This window comes from Coturnix japonica, chromosome 17 (assembly GCF_054131305.1).
Source record: "Coturnix japonica strain WE chromosome 17, WE-NBRP24, whole genome shotgun sequence".
NCBI classification, from domain to species: Eukaryota; Metazoa; Chordata; class Aves; order Galliformes; family Phasianidae; genus Coturnix; species Coturnix japonica.
The window spans coordinates 11428437-11446729 of record NC_140679.1 but is presented as its reverse complement, the minus strand read 5'-3'; the positions used below and the strand labels follow the sequence as shown (position 1 = coordinate 11446729).

The 18293-nt window shown below is 51.0% G+C and overlaps 2 protein-coding genes across 7 annotated transcripts in view; both read left to right on the top strand.

The window, feature by feature from the left end:
• ARID1A (AT-rich interaction domain 1A) overlaps positions 1–3300 on the top strand; it is a 59114-nt gene extending 55814 nt beyond the window's left edge. For both annotated transcript variants that reach the window (XM_085517976.1, XM_015883186.2), the window contains exon 20: positions 345–3300. In XM_085517976.1, the coding sequence (XP_085374102.1) occupies positions 345–2063 (1719 nt within the window). In that variant the 3' untranslated portion in view covers positions 2064–3300. The remainder of the gene's footprint in view (positions 1–344) is intronic.
• A 1669-nt stretch (positions 3301–4969) lies between these two features.
• Positions 4970–17671, top strand: PIGV (phosphatidylinositol glycan anchor biosynthesis class V). Of its 5 annotated transcripts, XM_032449042.2 has the most exons (5): positions 4970–5057; positions 7780–7926; positions 9202–9351; positions 10503–11651; positions 12348–12675. In XM_032449042.2, exons 3-5 carry the CDS (start codon positions 9265–9267, stop codon positions 12657–12659), a joined length of 1548 nt encoding a protein of 515 aa, XP_032304933.2. In that variant the 5' UTR covers positions 4970–5057; positions 7780–7926; positions 9202–9264; the 3' UTR covers positions 12660–12675. The 5 variants fall into 5 exon arrangements, 4 of the variants coding, with proteins under 4 accessions (XP_032304933.2, XP_032304934.2, XP_032304935.2 ...); XM_032449043.2 differs by lacking the exon at positions 7780–7926; XR_014935127.1 differs by lacking the exon at positions 4970–5057 and adding an exon at positions 15231–17671 and having other exon boundaries at positions 7261–9351; positions 12348–13200.
• Positions 17672–18293: the final 622 nt, after the last annotated feature.

Sequence of the window (18293 nt, the reverse complement as noted above, 5' to 3'; positions counted from 1 at the left end):
CCACAATACTGTGCATTGCCCTGCTCCTTTCTGTGTGTTAATCAAAGAGGAGATGAAACCAAGAGTGTCTGTGTTTGCGCAGGTATGCATGTGTAGACTGTGCTGGTGTTGGATCCTGGCAGTCAGGGTCTGTTTTCCCCTTGTTTCTGTTCTCAGAGGACAGAAAGCTCTCTTCTGCTAACAGCTTATTGCCAGCATGAACAGATCTCATTAATGAACAGCATTACTTAAGATCTCTGCCCTTAATGCAGTATTTTTCCAGTTGTACAGTGGCCTAAGTTGCTTTATGATCACTGTTTCCTTTCTTCCTTCCTTCTCCTCCTGTTTTTTCTCCTCCCCCATAGTTGCCAGGCCTGCTGGAACTCCTGGTGGAGTATTTCCGGCGCTGCCTGATCGAGATCTTTGGAATCCTGAAGGAATATGAGGTGGGAGACCCAGGGCAAAGAACACTATTGGATCCCCAGAGGTTCTGCCGATCTTCAGCTTCTTCTCATGAGAAAGGGGAGGAGGATGAGGAACCACGGAGCCTGAAGTATGAGGAGGAAGAAGAAGATGAGGAAGAGGAGGAGGCTGCATTTTCAAGCAAGGACAAAGCACCTCTAGAGTGCAGCGAGGAGAAATTAGTTAGTAAATTTGACAAGCTTCCGATCAAGATTGTGCAGAAGAATGACCCGTTTGTGGTTGATTATTCAGACAAGCTGGGACGAGTGCAGGAGTTTGAGAGTGGCCTGCTGCACTGGCGGATTGGTGGTGGTGACACTACTGAGCACATTCAGACCCACTTTGAGAGCAAGATGGAACTGCCTATGATTCACAAACGAGCACCTTGCGATTCTGTCTCAAGGAAACGCGCAACAGCTGAGAGCAATCCAAGCACTAGGGAAGAAGCTTTTCCATCTGACAGCTCCTCGGAGAAGAGAATAACTGCCACCATGGATGACATGATTTCAGCATGTCCAAGCTCATTATCAGGCGAGGAGGAAGAGGCCAAAGCTTCTGAAACAGAGAAGGAAAGTAAGTTTCCATTTGGCATTAGTCCAGCACAGAGTCACAGAAATATAAAAATTCTGGAGGATGAACCTCACAGTAAAGATGAGACGCCCCTCTGTACTATCCAAGACTGGCAGGACTCTCTGGCGAAGCGCTGCATTTGTGTCTCCAACATCATCAGGAGTTTGTCGTTTGTGCCGGGCAATGACTTTGAAATGTCCAAACATCCTGGGCTGCTGCTGATTCTAGGGAAACTGATTCTCTTACACCACAAGCACCCGGAGCGCAAGCAGGCACCTCTGACCTATGAGAAGGAGGAGGAGCAGGACCAAGGGGTGAGCTGCAACAAGGTGGAGTGGTGGTGGGACTGCCTGGAGGTGCTGCGTGAAAATACGCTGGTCACGCTGGCCAATGTTTCTGGCCAGCTGGACCTTTCCCCTTACCCAGAAAGCATCTGTTTGCCTATCCTGGATGGACTCCTCCACTGGGCAGTTTGTCCATCAGCAGAGGCTCAGGACCCCTTTCCAACGCTGGGGCCAAATGCGGTCCTCTCCCCTCAGAGACTGGTTTTGGAAACACTCAGCAAACTCAGCATCCAGGACAACAACGTGGATTTGATTCTTGCAACTCCCCCTTTCAGTCGCTTGGAGAAGCTGTACAGCACCCTGGTGCGTTTCCTAAGTGACAGAAAGAACCCAGTGTGTCGAGAAATGGCTGTGGTACTACTGGCCAACTTGGCACAAGGGGACAGCCTGGCAGCAAGAGCAATTGCTGTGCAGAAGGGGAGCATTGGCAACTTGCTGGGTTTCTTGGAGGACAGCCTGGCTGCCACGCAGTTCCAGCAGAGCCAGGCCAGCCTGATGCACATGCAGAATGCGCCCTTTGAGTCGACAAGTGTGGACATGATGCGCCGAGCTGCTCGGGCACTGCTCGCCCTGGCCAAGGTGGACGAGAACCACTCAGAGTTCACGTTGTACGAGTCGCGGCTGTTGGACATCTCCGTGTCGCCTTTGATGAACTCTTTGGTTTCACAAGTTATTTGTGATGTACTATTTTTAATTGGCCAGTCATGACAGCTGTGGGATCCGAGACCCTGTGTGCGTGTGCGTGCGTGGAAAACTTAGAAACTGACTGTTGCCCTTTATTTATGCAAAACCACCTCAGAATCCACTGTCTGCCCTGCGCTGTCCTGCTTCTCCCGGGGGCAAAGATGTCCCCATACCCTTTCCCCTTCCCCTGCCCTTCAGATTTGTCCTGAATCCCTTATTAAAGGAGACAAAGTTCTGTCTACATAGAAGACTTTTTTTTGTTGTTTTTTTTATTTTAACCAAAGTTACTGTCGTTTACAGTGAGTTTGGGGAGAATGACTTGCCGTGTTATCACATTGACAGGCTCCACTTTCATAACTGTTTTTAATGGTAAACTCTGAAGGACAAAAGTGACTGCTGAACTCTGTGGTTTATCATTGTATATTCACAATCTTGCAGGAACCAAGAAGTTACCAATTGTGAACAGACCTTGTCCAAGGGAGGCCTGTGCAGTAGCGTGTAGAACTTCATGTACTGTACACCTTAAACTGTAAACATACTGTAATACCGTCTCACAAGGAAAAAGAAAAAAACGCTGGATCAGCAGCAAGCTGTAGTTTTTAAAAATGTTTTTAGTTAATGTTGAGAAGAAAAAAGGCTTTTCCCCCAAAGTATCATGTGTGAACCTACAACACCCTGACCTCTTTCTCTCTTCCTCCTTGATTGTATGAATAACCCTGAGATCACCTCTTAGAACTGGTTTTAACCTTTAGCTGCAGCCTGAATGCTGCCACGTGTGTATATATCTATGACGTTGTACATTGCACATACCCTAAGAATCCTTGCAGTTTTGTTTGCCTTTTCCCACCCCTTTCTAGTATGACGAGTTAACGAGTTGATGACCTGCAAAAGCGAGACACAATTATTTAATCTCTTGCCAGACATCCCTCCCTGGAGGATGCTGTACAGGTCTCCATGTATAAAGTCATTGCTGTCTCAGCAGCCAATCAACTTATACTTTATTTTTCCTGTTTTTGTTTTCTTTCTAATCGAGGTGTGAAAAAGTTCTAGGTTCAGTTGAAGTTCCTGATGAAGAAACACAATTGAGATTTTTTCAGTGATGACTTCTGCATATTTGTATTTCAGACGATGTAGCTAAAAACTTGATGTAAATTCCTCCCTTTTTTCCTTTTTTGGCTTAATGAATATCATTTATTCAGTATGAAATCTTTATACTATATGTTCCACGTGTTAAGAATAAATGTACATTAAATCTTGGTAAGATGTTTGTAAGGGTTTTCTTTATTAGCAGAGCACAGGGCTGACCTTGTTGCTGTTGGGCCCTATAGGTGTGGTGTTGAAGGTCAGTTTTGTTACCATGCAGGAAGGAGGCCTCAAAGCTCCAGTACAGCATCTTGTTTGTCAGCACAGCCAGGCAACAGAGCAGCACCTTGCCCTGAGTTGCCAGTGCTGTGTGGTCTGGCTTTCCTTCTCTGCTGGGCTTGCATCATGTATGCTCCAGGAGGGTGGATCTGCTGTGTGAGGTGAAGCTCTGGCGTGGAAGAACAGACATATGGCTCTCAGGGTGGAGAAGGGAATTGCTCTGAAGGGAGGCACATTTCCCTGTCAGCTCTCTAAAATGGACAGTTTTCACTCCCCTTGCATTTTTCACTCAGTTTTGGAATTGTGATGTGGACTTGGGCATCTTCCAAGGATGGGGTTTTCCAGTAGATCTGATGCCCTTCAGCACATGGCCAGAGTTCAGGCTCTCCGTGTGGAGGCCTGCACGTTTTCATGGTTAGTAAATGGATATTTTTTCATCCTCCAATGACAATAGCAGCTGGCCAACTAGAACTGCACTGAGCTCACTTAAGCAAAAGTGTCAGAGGAGAGAGAGGCTTGGCATGGATTCCTTTCCTCTTAGGAATTCCATTTTAAGGACTCTCCCAGACAAGCCAGAGGCGAGGAGCTCCTGCAGTTTCGGCTGGTAAACACTTCAGAAGAAAGTCTGTTTGATTCAGGCATTATTCCTCACAGAAATCTGAACGTCAGGAGTACAGTGAAGGGCTGAGGGAACTGCGAGCTTCGGAGGAGGGGGCTGGGGGGAAAAAGGCGGTGAGACAGAAAAGCCTCTCTCTCCTCTGGAAAAACAAGTGGTGTGATGGAGTTTGTTGGTGTTTGCCATCTGTGATGTGACTCTTGGTTTGAAACCCACTTCTCTGATAACTGAGTTCTGTATTCCAGGAGCTTTGTTTAATCAGCCTGAATTAAAAACTACAGAAGAGTTTAACGTTTCATCAGAGGAGCTGAGCAGCTGCAGGAGGTGACGGCAGCAGCTTCTGCACATCCTCTGTGTTACGTTTTGGTGAATTTGGTCATGAGCGAACGCTCCCCTCGGGCGTGAAGGAGGTTGTACGTGGTACCAACGCGCTGAGGGAGCGATTCTGCTCCACGAGCGCCTGAAGGAGCCACATGTTCGTGCCGCGGTTAAAGACAAACGGAATCAATAGGAAATGAGCGCGGTGGGGACGCGCCGTCACAGCGGGAACTCGGGGCTGCTCTGAGCTGCTCCACGGCTGCAGTCTGTGCGCGGCCCGACGCCGCTCCGCGCTCTCCCGCCATTCGCAGCCACGGCTCGTCCCGCGCCGCGTGACGGGAAGGACCGGCCGCGTCCGGCAGCACGTGCCCGGGGCGCTCAGGGAGCCCCGCCCGCCCGGTTTGAGCCGCTCGAGCCGCCGCGTAGCGAACTCGGCGCCGCTGCGCCGCCCACGGCAGCTCCGGGCCCTGGGCGGGGGAGGCGGCACGGGCCGGGCCGTCAGCTCCGAATCCCCATCGGGCCCGTCCTCCACCTCGGGCGGAGCCATCGCCCCCCGCCCCGGCAGCGCCCGGCAATAATTGGGTCCCACCACGTGACGCGCCTCTCCGGAAGCGTGCGTGGGGCCGGAAGTGACGTCCCCAGAAGTAGCGTTGCGTAGGGCCGCACGTCGCGGTGACCGTCGGGTTGATTCCGGAGCGGGAGCGGCGCGCGGCAGCGCTCAGGTGGGGGAGGGGCCGGGCGGGAGCGGGGCGGGGGCTGCGCTTGGGGCCGCCCCCCCGCACCGCACGGCAGCGGGGCCGCCCGCAGCGCCCGGAGGGGCCGCAGATCCGACCCACCCTCGGGTCGCGGGACGCGGGAGCGAATGTCCGCGCTGCGGCCCCACGAGGCTGAGCGCCGCCTGCCGTCACGGAGCGAGAGCGGTGCCGGACGGAGCCCCGCCCGCCGCTCCGTGCCCCCATCGCGGGCAGCCGCACGATTCTCGTCTGTCGTGTTTGGAGCCCCGCAGGTTGCCGGGAGACAAACGGCTCCTCTGGAGCGCTGCTGCCCCCGCGTGGGCAACGCGCTGCAACGCCGCAACGCTGTAGTGCTGCAGTGCTGCAATGCTGTAGTGTTGGACTGCTGTAGTATTGCAGTGCTGTAGTGCTGTAGTGTTGCAGTGCTGCAGTGCTGTAGTGTTGCAGTGCTGCAGTGCTGTAGTGTTGCAGTGCTGTAGTGTTGCAGTGCTGCAATGCTGTAGTGCTGCAGTGCTGTAGTGTTGCAGTGCTGCAATGCTGTAGTGTTGCAGTGCTGCAGTGCTGTAGTGTTGCAGTGACACAGTGCTGTAGTGTTGCAGTGCTGTAGTGTTGCAGTGACACAGTGCTGTAGTGTTGCAGTGACGCAGTGCTGTAGTGTTGCAGTGCTGCAGTGCTGTAGTGTTGCAGTGACGCAGTGTTGCAGTGCTGTAGTGCTGCAGTGCTGTAGTGTTGCAGTGACGCAGTGCTGTTTGCAGTGACGCAGTGCTGTAGTGTTGCAGTGACGCAGTGCTGTAGTGTTGCAGTGCTGCAGTGCTGTAGTGCTGCAGTGCTGTAGTGATGCAGTGTTGCAGTGTGGCAGTGCTGTAGAGCTGTAGCGTTGCAGTGCTGTAGCGTTGCAGTGCTGTAGTGCTGCAGTGCTGTAGTGTTGGACTGCTGTAGTATTGCAGTGCTGCAGTGCTGTAGTGCTGTAGTGCTGCAGTGCTGTAGTGTTGCAGTGCTGTAGTGTTGCAGTGCTGCAATGCTGTAGTGTTGCAGTGCTGTAGTGTTGCAGTGCTGTAGTGTTGCAGTGCTGCAGTGCTGTAGTGTTGCAGTGCTGTTGTGTTGCAGTGCTGTAGTGTTGCAGTGTTGCAGTGCTGCAGTGTTGCAGTGCTGCAGTGCTGTTGTGTTGCAGTGCTGTAGTGTTGCAGTGTTGCAGTGCTGTAGTGCTGCAGTGCTGCAGTGCTGTAGTGATGCAGTGTTGCAGTGTTGTAGTGCTGCAGTGCTGTAGTGTTGCAGTGCTGCAGTGCTGTAGTGCTGCAGTGCTGTAGTGTTGCAGTGCTGCAATGCTGTAGCGCTGCAATGCTGTAGCGCTGCAGTGATGTAGTGTTGCAGTGCTGTAGTGTTGCAGTGCTGTAGTGTTGCAGTGCTGTTGTGTTGCAGTGCTGTAGTGTTGCAGTGCTGTAGTGTTGCAGTGTTGCAGTGTTGCAGTGCTGCAGTGCTGTAGTGCTGTAGTGCTGTAGTGTTGCAGTGCTGCAGTGCTGTAGCGCTGCAGTGCTGTAGCGCTGCAGTGCTGCAGTGCTGTAGCGTTGCAGTGCTGTAGTGCTGCAGTGCTGTAGTGCTGCAGTGCTGTAGTGATGCAGTGTTGCAGTGTTGTAGTGCTGCAGTGCTGTAGTGTTGCAGTGCTGTAGTGCTGCAGTGCTGTAGTGTTGCAGTGCTGCAATGCTGTAGCGCTGCAATGCTGTAGCGCTGCAATGCTGTAGCGTTGCAGTGCTGTAGTGTTGCAGTGCTGTAGTGTTGCAGTGCTGTAGTGTTGCAGTGGTGCAGTGCTGTAGCGTTGCAGTGCTGTAGTGCTGTAGTGTTGCAGTGATGCAGTGCTGTAGTGCTGCAGTGCTGTAGTGCTGCAGTGTTGCAGTGCTGTAGTGTTGCAGTGCTGCAGTGTTGCAGTGCTGTAGTGTTGCAGTGCTGCAGTGTTGCAGTGCTGTAGTGCTGCAGTGTTGCAGTGTTGCAGTGCTGCAGTGTTGCAGTGCTGTAGTGTTGCAGCGCTGCAGTGATGCAGTGCTGTAGTGTTGCAATGCTGTAGTGCTGCAGTGCTGTAGTGCTGCAGTGCTGCAGTGCTGTAGTGTTGCAGTGCTGTAGTGTTGCAGTGCTGTAGTGTTGCAGTGCTGTAGTGTTGCAGTGTTGCAGTGCTGTAGTGTTGCAGTGCTGTAGTGTTGCAGTGCTGTAGTGTTGCAGTCCTGTAGTGCTGCAGTGCTGTAGTGTTGCAGTGCTGTAGTGTTGCAGTGCTGCAGTGCTGTAGTGCTGCACACACTGTGCGTCCAGCGGCTGCTCCCGGCAGGGTCGTGTCCTTCCATTGGCGTAACTTCCAGAGCGCTGAGTAGAAACACGAGGAGCACAGAAATGTGTCTTTAGTTCAGAACTGGCGCTGTTTTGTGCCGCTCTAAGTGTAGTGCGCTGCTGCCTCTCCTGGCCGTGCAAAGCACGCTTTGAGGTAGCACCGTGTGGGGCAGCGCCGTGCAAGCTGCAGCTTTGTGACAAGGTGTGCTGCAGTGGGACGGGTGTGTTGCAAAGCCCCACTTTTTTAGCACATTCGTGCTGACCTTCTCTCTCCTTTAAGAAGAAGTACTTGGACGATTTGGGGCTGTGATCTTTAATAGGATTTGTGAATAGTAGTTGTGAATGTGCTTTGATGGAATTTGCAGCTGAAATATCCCCCCTTAAAATAACATTGCAGCTTTGTGATTCGGGATGATGTGCCTCCCGCTCATCGCTCTGTAGCTGTGAATACTGCTGAGCAAGAGGAGAATATGAGCAGAACCAAAACTTCAGAACGTGGCAAAAGAGGAAGAAGCAGAACTGTGGCTCATGGCTGGGAGTATAAGTGAATGCATTTGGGTGTTGCTTTTTGCTTTGCCTTAGTTTTTGCTCTTGTGTGCAGCTTTTAACCTGTCTGATTTTTCTCTGTCAGTAAACTGGCAATAGGAAAACCTCTGAGACTGGTCAGGTTAGTAGCTGAGCATTTTGGGGATCTTCGTGCACTGTCGCAGGCTGGATTAGGAAGGTGGGAAGTGGTGCAGGATGTGGTGCTGGAGCCCAGAGATCTGCGGGTCTCCTCTTTGTCAAACTGAAAAGCCGTTGGTGGCTGGGGAACTAACGGAAGAAATATGTTATCTTAAAAAGCTGCAGAACAGATACTGCCTGTCTGTGTGGCTTAAGGCCAGCGGTTTTCATAGCTGGTCGCAGAATGTCAATCCAGAATACACAGAAAAGAAAGCAGTTTGACTCTGCAAAGTACTTTAAATATCACAGGTAAGGATTCAAGGGAAGAGATGGAAGAGAGCCACTGTAGCATGTGTAGTTTGCTTGGCAGGCAGATGCCCTCCCTCTGGAGAGCAGGTGCCCTGCTAAAGGAGGGAAGAATGCAGGTGGAGAGAGCGTTGTTATGCAAGTGTCATGTCCCAGAGGGGCTATCTGTGGTGGAGGGAAGCCGCTGTGTCTGAGGAGCATTAACTTTGCCCCAGAGGAGCCTGCAGAGCCATGCTGTGCAGATAGGACAGCCCTTGATACTGCAGTTTTCTGCTTCCCAGGAACAAACGCTGGACAGAGAGCAGGCAAGAGCAGAAGGTGCCTGACTGTGCCTGGCCAAGCCACAGCCTGTTGGTAAAGGGCTTACACAGATGTTACACTCGGGTTCCATATTTTAGTTGTGCTTCTAGTCCAAAAAAAGGTTTAAGTGTCACTGAATGCATTGGAACTTGAACGTGTGTGTAGTTGCTTGGCTGAGTCATGGCTGGAGCCAGTGGTATTTCTGCTGAGGCAGCCAGTAAAGAGGCCAGTGTAGCACTGCTGCAGGTATTTATATTGGCCTAGTCAGAAATGGGATGAGAATGTGTCGCAGCCTCTCCTCCTCTGCATCCTAACCAAAGTTGATAAGTCAGGGAAGTTTTTCTTTTTTAATAGGAACAGTATCAATGATTTTTTCCTGTGACATCTCCGCCTCTCCTGGCTCCTTGATCTCTTTCGTGCATGACTTTCTTGTTCGTAGAGATTTGCATCCCTCTGAACTCCCTGGTAGCAAATAAAGGTGCATAATGTGCAAACATGTCTGAATCCAGAAATATCTCTTGGTGTCTCTGCTCTCTGTTGATCGATTCAGGATTCCAAAACCGGAGGGTGAATTTCCCCAGCATCAGTGACTGAAGCAGCTTTCAAGCTTGGGATGGAGCTGCTGAGCAAGCAGGATCCTTATTTGCGAGTGGTTGTGCACACTGCAGTGTGCTGCAGAGTCCTGACGCTCCTGCTGCAGGCAAGTCTTCTGTTCCTGAACCACAGGTGCTGCAGCATCTGTTGTTCTGTGCTCCAAGATGTTTCTCTTTGATTCTGCCTGTTGCACCACAGGCTGGTTCTGTGTGGTTGGGAAATCCCCTTCTCTCCTTTGGAGGACCAGGAGACCAGCTGCATCCGGGGGGGCAGGATGCCATAAAATTACATGTTTCTGCATAGCTTATCGTGTTTAATGCTGCTGTTGCAAGCGATGGGTTTGGCAGCCTGTGAGTCTGAAACGTCTGTTTATCCACAGAGCAGGAACAGTAATCACCTGCTGCACATTCCTCCCAGGTCTCACTTGCTGAGACATCCTTCTCTAAGTGCAGAAGGATGCTATTGGTCCATTCTGTGCTGCCTGTGTGTGCCAAGGCAGCAGAGCCCAGCTGTAGTTCCTGAAGCCAGAGCAGCCTGAGGCACATCTCCAGCAGCAGGGATAGACCCAGCAGCCTTGTGACTGCTAGTTGGGGCTGAGTGGGACAATCAGTGGAGACAAAAGGCTGTGTACTGCAAATTAGTCCGGATGTGTGCTTTTTTTTGCAAAACATCAGCTTGTGAATCTTTTAGTCCCAGTTTGTTTGGTATGGCCTCTTGTCTATGTCAGTGCTGAATTCCTGGCCAGGGACTCATCCCAATCTCCCCATAGAAAGCTACAAAAAGTACTGTTTGGAGGGTTTGTTTGTTTTTTAAGAAAAACACCCTTTTGTTTGTCTTCTGCATCAGTTTTCTCTGGGAATATCTTTTCTCTCGTTTTGTCTCCTCTCTTGCATGTCAGCTGGGATGGGAACACCAAATTCAGTAGTAGAGGCAGCTTACCAGCACTGTAGTGGCACCTGGTGTGAGTGTACGCAGTTAGATGTGCCTGAGCAGGGAGCTGAGCCACCTTTCCCTGTCCAGTTCCATGGGGATGCATGCTGGATATTGTCACAGTTGTGTTCTGCTATAAATGCCCCAAAACACTGTGCGTCTGTTTTCCCAGTTTTATAGCCATTCTTGCTGGAGATCCCATTAGCCTGTCTTCTGTGCTGCTCATCCCCTTCTTTGAATCCCAGAAATGCTCTTCCAGCCCAGTGCTCTCAGTAGGATCCAAGAGCATGTCTGCTGTTGTTCAGTTCTCTCTCCTCCTCCTTCTAGGCCGTGTTTGACCTGCTGATCCCAGATCACACAGCGGATGCCTTCTCCCCACCTCGTCTGCTCGAGCCTGGAGCATACGACCTGCTGCTGGAGCAGCTGCTGGGGGGCCTGGCGCACTGGGATGCAGAGCACTTCCTCTTCATTGCAGAGCGGGGTTACCTGTATGAGCACAACTGCGCCTTCTTCCCGCTTTACCCTCTGAGCTTGCGAGCTGTGGCCGATGGTGCTCTGTGGCCCCTGTGGCAGCTGTTGTGTTTGCGGAGCCGCCTGCTGCTGTCGGCTGTCCTCCTTAATTCTGTCTTTTCTGTGCTGGCAGCTGCTGCCCTGTACAAGCTGGGCTGTGCTGTGCTGCATTGCCGCAGGACAGCCTTCCTCGCTGCCCTTCTCTTTTGTATCAGCCCTGCCAGCGTCTTCATGGCAGCTGCTTACTCGGAGAGCATGTTCGCCTTCCTGGCCTTCAGTGCCATGTGGCAACTGGAGAAGGGGCAGAGCTGGCTCAGCACACTGCTCTTCTCCCTTGCCACTGGTGTGCGTGCCAATGGGCTTGTGAATGCGGGTTTCTTTCTCTACTCCCACAGTAAATCCTTTGCCCTCCAGCTCCAAGTGGGTTCAGGCTCAGTAAGGAAGCTCTCTCTGTTATGGAGGCAGCTCCTCAGCATGGCATCTTCCATGCTTCTGACATGTGCTGGGATTTGTCTGCCTTTTGCTTTATTTCAGTATTATGCCTATGTGAGGTTCTGTGGTCCTGGCTTGGAGCTGGCTGTTCCCAAGCCGCTGCAGAAGCTGGCTTTGGACAAAGGCTATCGCCTGGTGTCCCCCAATGGGGTTAAACCCCCTTGGTGCTCCCAGCGATTCCCTGTGGCCTACTCTTATATTCAAGATGTTTACTGGAATGTGGGCTTTCTGAGGTATTTTGAGCTCAGACAAATACCAAATTTCTTGCTTGCTTTGCCTGTCTCGCTTTTGGGCTCGTGGGCTGCCTGGACCTTTGCTGTTGCAAACCCACGGCACTGCCTGACCCTGGGGCTAGAGAGAAGAAAGAAGAAACAGGGTGAACCCAGAGCTGGGTTTTGCTGCCCCGCTGTCTTCGTGTATGTGGTCCATGCTACAGCCATGCTGGTGCTGGGGTTCTTCTGCATGCATGTTCAGGTAAGATGTTCATGGCAGTACCCAGAAGTGATTTGTTATACGGAATGCAGGGTGGTGGCTGAGGTGGTTTGGTGACAGTCACAGCCTGAGGCTGTGACAGCTGCAGGGCCGGCATGGGGCTGTGCAGAACCAAGGCTTTGCCTCTCGTGGTGCCACTTCCACTGTAGCTTTCCACAGCCTCATCTCTGCTGGAGAGTTCCCAGAGAGGCTGCGAGTTGCTCGCTGTGGTCAGACAGCTGGGACTGAGGTGTTCTCATGTCAGCTTATTAAGTGGTGTTCGCCAGAGGGTGCAGATAAAGTCACGTCCCATGATGTTGGGCTGCGTTAGGGGTGGTGGGGTTCCAAAGCCCGTCCTGGCCCCTTGAAAGTGCTTTTGGGTGCTTTTTAGTGTTGGGGTTTATGAACAGTGAGATTCAGATCCTCCCCGGTACCTTTTGTCAGAGTTCCCGGCTGGGACTGTGACGAGGACCGCAGTGGCAGTCGCTGCGTTTTCCCATATTCCGTGGTGCCCCCGGCCGCGTGCGGAAACGCGGCGGCGCAGAGCTGAGGCGTTTCGCTCCACGTGTAATAAACTCCAGCACCGCGAGGTGGGGCTGCGTGCCATGCCGTGTGCCGTTCCGTGTGCCACCCGTGTGCCAGCAGCTCGGGGTTGCCCAGAGCCCGACCGGCGGCGATTCTTTTGCCTGTTGCTTCCAGGTGCTGACCCGGTTCCTCGGCTCCTCCAGCCCCGTGCTGTACTGGTTCTCCGCCCACCTGCTCCAAGGACACGAGACCTGGCTCTGGAAGGAGGGGGTCGATGGGCAAAGCGCAGCGCGCGTCCGCGAGAGGAGTATTCTGGGTGCAGCGCCCGGTTCCTGCGGGAAGGGCCCAGCGGAGGGACACCCCCTGCTCAGGTTGCTGCTGAGCTACCGCTCCATGACCGCCGTCGGGCGGTGCGTCCTGGGCTACTTCGTGTCCTACTGGCTGCTGGGCTTGGTGCTGCATTGCAACCGCTTGCCTTGGACGTAGCGAGCAGCTGTGACCGCGGGCTGGGACGGACCGCGGTGGGGCGGGAGGGGGGGAAGTCCGAACGGGACGTTTTCTAAAGAAGCGGACGTGGCCCGAGGCTGTCGCGTGCGACGAGGTGTTACCGCTCGGCGGAGCCCACGGCGCCGTCCCACGTCGGGTGCCCGAGCGCAGCCCGGACTGCTGGCGGTCCCCACAGCGGGGCCCGGGTCGCGCCCGCCCCGCTCTCCCGCCGTCTCGGCAGCGGCCGGCAGGGGGAGCTGCGCGAAGGACCGCGAGTAGCGGCGGATCGCAGCGCCTGCCGGTCTGCAGCGCCCCGGCGGCGATGGGCGGCGTTCCCGGCCCGCGTTCGCTTCTCATGCGACGCCGTTTCGGCTCTCCCGCTCGGTCCCGGCCGTCGCCGCCCTCGCAGACGCCGCGGCTGCCGCCACCTCCCGCCGTCCCGATGGAAGCGGTCGCCGAGGAGCTGGTGGTGAATCTTCGGTGCTGCTACGGCTGCGGAGCCGCCCCGTCCCGCGCGGAGCTCGCTGCGGCGGCCGCGTTGGTGAGTCCCGAACGTGTCCCTGCGGGTCCCGTGGGTTGGGGCTGTTGCGTGCTGCTGAGCAGGCTGCGGTTACGTTCGCAGAGGTTGCGTAGCGCGAAGGCGATGCAGCAGCTCGATGAGAGCCCTCAGGCTGCTCTGTTGAGCTTCTAAGAAAAATGAGTGGCCAAAGCCAGCGATTTCAGCGTAGAATCAGAACTCTGTTCTTTCTTGTTGCTGGTCTCGTCCTACTTACATGGGGATAGAAGAGGCAGTGCCCCAAGCCGAAAAAGCTTTTGTAAATCACAGAAGTACACTGTGCAGCAAACCCTACAGCAGTGCTCATTTTTGGGCATTCCTCGTTTCTTATCATAGAGTTATAAAATGGTTTGGACTGCAAGGGGCCTTTAAGACCCTCTGGTTCCCATGCCCTCCCGCAGGCCAGGTTGCTCACAGCCCCATTTGACCTGGCTTTGAATGCTTCCACAGAGGGAACGTTCTCAGCCTGTTCCAGTGTCTCACCATCATAACAGTAAAAAATTTCTCTCTTATATCTAGTCTAATATCAAATCTATCATGTCTATCTATCTAATATCTAATCTGTGCTCTCTTTAAAGAGAGTTTAAATCCTCTTTAAAGAGAGTTTAAATCCATTTCCGCTACATGCTCTGTACCTCCCCAGCTTTCCAGCAGGGTACTGGAAGGCTGCTGTAAGGTCCCCCTGGAGTCTTCTCCAGGCTGCAGAGCCCCAGCTCTTTGGGCTTGTCCCTGTAGGGGAGGTGCTCAGCCCTCTGACCGCCCTCGTGGCCCTACTTTGGACCCACTCTAACAACTCCATGTCCTCCTTGTGTTGGAGGCCTCAGAACTGGATGCAGTGCTCTGGATGGGGTCTCACGGGAGCAGAGTAGAGGGGCAGAGCCACCCATGTCACCCTGCTGGTCTTGCTCCCACTAACTGACACCCCCAAATCTTTCTCCTCAGGGCTGTTCTTATGCCAGGAGAAAGCAAACCCTTCAGCAACTCAGTAAGAGCTGAGAGGTTCTTGGCAGTGGAGGAAAGCTACGTGTGGTCAGGGGTCGTGTGAAGCTCATGCTGTTCCATTTTGAATTTATTCAATTAGTCCTTGGTTGTCTTGAGCATTGTGGGAAAGGAGATGAGTATAGTTGGTGCATGTATTGAATAACAGGTTAAGTGACAGCTTAAAGATCCATCTTTTTGGTATGGAGACAGCAGCTCCCAGCATGGACTTAGGTCAGAGTCATGTGTAGCACCTGTGGGTATGCAGGTTCTCTGGATGGTTACCTCCCTTGAGATGTGCACAGAAAAGGCTGCTCATCGGCCATATAGCAGCTTCTTGTCCCTAGAGGCTGCTTATATCTGGTTGCTCCTGGCCTGCAAGTCTTCAAACACAAGATTTCTTGGACTTGTCCATCTGTTGAAGTTGTCCAAAAGCAAGTTTTGAAACAAAGGTGCAGGCTGTCTTAGACTTCTCCAAGAATTGCCTGCACTTGTTCATCTGTCAAAAACAGTTTCTTACATCTATCAGCCACAGGACATTGATTACTTGAAATTTAGATTTGAAATGTATTTGTACTTGTTTGCTAGGATTCCTCATGAAGAAACGTGAGCAAGGTCAGATGGTATCTCCTTCTTCCCCAGTCCCACAGTCCACATACTGCTTTCACACTTGAAGCAGAGAGCTGTACTGGCATAGACATCTGCACTTCTGATCCAGCCCTATCATGTTTGCTTCTCAAAAACTCTACACTTTCCCCGCGCTTAATTGAAATGGAAATGGTTGCTCTTTCATTTAGAATAAAAAGGTACATTTTGATGATTTAACTTGAAAGGCAAACCCTCTTGATTTCTGGAATCAAGATTTTGTTACGTGCAATACTGAGAAAAATCCAGTTCAAGTGCAGTAGAAATTGTTCAGGAGGTGCTTATTAGTAAAGGTGGAGAAATAACTGTTTTTCAGGACTGCAAAGAATACCAAGCAGTATGCTGTTCCTTATTTGTCTTATTATTATTATTTTTTTTTTCTTTCTGCTTAGGAACCAGGCCAGTGTCTCTTACTCTGTTTTGAGAAGCCAGAGGTCCAACAAGCTATTCTTTCTGTAGCCACAATGATTCCCTGTTGCTGTGTCTCCTCTAACAGCTGTGACCAGACACCACATCCCAAGAAATCCTACTGCTCATTAGATACACACTTCCTCCTCCTAGAGAAAAGCAAAATTGTAGCTAATATTAAGATATGGCTGAAGGGGATTTTAAGATATAAGCTCATATTAAGATTAGGCTGAAGGAGCTGGGAATGTTCAGCCTAGAGAAGAGGAGGCTCAGGGGAGACCTTATAGCTCTCTATAACTTCCTGAAGGGAGGTTGTAGTGACCTGGGGGTTGGCCTCTTGTTTTGTTTTTGACAGGACCAGAGGGAATGGTTTCAAGCTGCGGCAGGGGAGGTTCAGGCTGGACATTAGGAAATATTGCTTCTCAGAAAGGGTGGCCAGGCACTGGAATGGACTGCCCAGGGAGGTGGTGGAGTCACCGACCCTAGGGGTATTCAAGGAAAGACTGGATGTTGTGTTGAGGGACATGGTTTAGTGGGAGCTATTGGTAATAGGTGAATGGTTGGACCAGATGATCTTTTAGGTTTTTTCCAACCTTGGTGATTCTATAATTCTATTTGAACATTTCTCTGAGATGGGATGAGCTGGGGAGGCAACAGAATCCTGACATGTAACATTTTTAAAGTGAATTTTTAAAGTGTGGGGTCACTGCAAGCTTCCTCACTCTATCCCAACAGGGTACTGCTGTGTTGCCTGAAAAGAGCCTCCTGCAGCCAGAGAAATCAGATATTTGCCCTTTACCACTTTGTTTGTTTGTTTGTCTATGAAGGCATCAAACCAAGGAAACTCATCTACTGTGTTGGCAGCTGCAGTCTGTTGAGAGTTGGAAGGAAGCTCACAGCTCCCCTCACTATCACACTTCAGAGGAAATCCAGGAATTTCATGTCATGAAGTCAGTGGAGCTCAGTTCATCCATTCCTCTACACTGAATGCACATCATGTTGTCTAGAGGATACTTCCTGAAGATCTTTATTAAGATACATTCTTTGAGGGAAAACCTAGTAATACAGCACTAAAATCACTGTGATTTTGCTCCTTCTATTGTCAGGTTTATACTATTCTGAAAGTGCTGCAGATAAAGGCTTTTGGCTTTTCTCTCTTACCATGCTGAAACTAACATTTGCATGGGATCAAGCCTGTGTTTCTGAGGCAGAGGTCTCCAGAATCTCTCAGAATTTCCTGCCTGCTATACGAGGTCGTGACTAAGAAGCTAGCAGTACGTGAGCATTATAATTGTCTTAACAAAAATGGTAATTTTTTTAATAGCACCACAAATACAGAGCATTTGGAAAAAGCATTAACAACTGTTTACAACAGTAAACTACATACAGTTATCTTTTCTGTGTGAGGTACTTAGCACGTGGATTTGCTTGTGCATGAGAGGCCACACTGCAGAACTACAATACACTTGCCCTATGTAACTCTGTCAGGTAACAATGCTTGCGAGCAAAGAAAGTTTTGATTAAAAGTATCTGCAGGGGAGTTTGACTCAGCCACGAAGTAAGGATGTATCTGCAGAGTTCTGCAGCAGATCTAAGACATCAGGGTTTGATGAGTTGCTACAAGTCAGCTATGATAGTGTTGAGCCAAAACTTGTACGTACTGTAATGTGAAGTATTCTCTTAAACCCTCTTCAGTCTCTTCTGCTGCAGCAAAAACGATTATGTCTTTCTTCTCATCTGCTCTGACAGAGCAGAGTTAGTCACTGCTGGGAACGGTGCATGTCCCAGGATGTGGTGTTTTCTGAGCTGTGTGGAGTCCAGTGTGAACTTGCATCAAACCCATACTAATGGCTTCCTCCCCATAAGGATCTAAATTACTACAGTTGCCTTTGGCTATTACAATTATTTCATTACTATGACCACCATGTAGCAAACCCTAGAGATTAGAAAGCAAGTCACTTGGCTGTAATTTCTTGAGTTGTCCAATCACTTTAACCCAGTATGTTTCTCAAGAGCTGTGTGTATGTATGTCAAGGTTCCAGCCTGGTTCAGCCTAGAACTGAGACTGATGGGCTGGAGGCACCCACAGACCCACATACCAGGGAAGGGGCTTAATGCTCATATGCCAGTCTATATGCATGCAGCACTTCAGAGAACATTAACCAGAGCAAGTAATACCAAAAATTCAATAATGATGGCTATACTAATAAGCTGAATATAGCTGGGTGGACAAAATCTGTCAATTCTTACAGTTTTTTAAAAAGAAACTAAGAAGTAGAGAAGGGAAATCCAAATGGTATTTAACATTTCCAAAATGTTTCCAACATCTGCAAATCTACCAATATCTTGTAGCACTGGTAGAGGTTGGCTTAGCAATAGAGATCAATATATCAGCATAAGGACCAGTATGTTAGTTTTGCAAAAAGGAATTAATAAGTGTTATAATTTTTTACAGCTTAGCTTTTCTTGGTATGTGAACAGTCTTGTTTTTCAGAATGATCCCCTCATTCTTGAAGCACTGAAGTCACAATGGGCAGTTTTTATATTTGGACTTGTTCTTGGGTTTCATAAGAGTTGTCGGGGGCTGGGAGGTCCACAGGCCTACTGCCCCCCCCCCCTCCGTCACAGACATAGATTGATCTAGATAACACCTTGACACCCAGGCACAGAGGTGAGATTCGTCGGCCTGTAGTTCCCCGGGTCCTCCCTGCTCCCCTTCTTGTATATGGGCGTGACGTGACCCTTCCTCCAGTCATCTGGGACCTCTCCTGACAGCCACGACTTCTCAAATGTGATGGAAAGCAGCTCAGCAACCACCCCAGCCAGCTCCTTCAAAACCCTGGGATGCACGCCATCTGGCCCCATGGACTTGTACTCATTTAGTCTAAGGAGGCACTCTCGGACTTACTCTGCCTTACAGTGGGGAGGGATTTACCTCCCTGGTCCCCACATAGAGGTTTGGGGGTGCAGGGCTCAGGGACATGAGAAAGACTAGAATCCTGTCCACCAGTGAAGACTGAGGCAAAGAACTCATTCAGTACCTCAGC

Coding starts and splice junctions, on each gene's coding strand:
- PIGV (XM_032449043.2), top strand. CDS start 9,265: ATGGAGCTGCTGAGCAAGCAGGATCCTTATTTGCGAGTGGTTGTGCAC. Junction 9,352..10,502: donor TCCTGACGCTCCTGCTGCAG/GCAAGTCTTCTG, acceptor TCCTCCTTCTAG/GCCGTGTTTGACCTGCTGAT. Junction 11,652..12,347: donor TCTTCTGCATGCATGTTCAG/GTAAGATGTTCA, acceptor TGTTGCTTCCAG/GTGCTGACCCGGTTCCTCGG.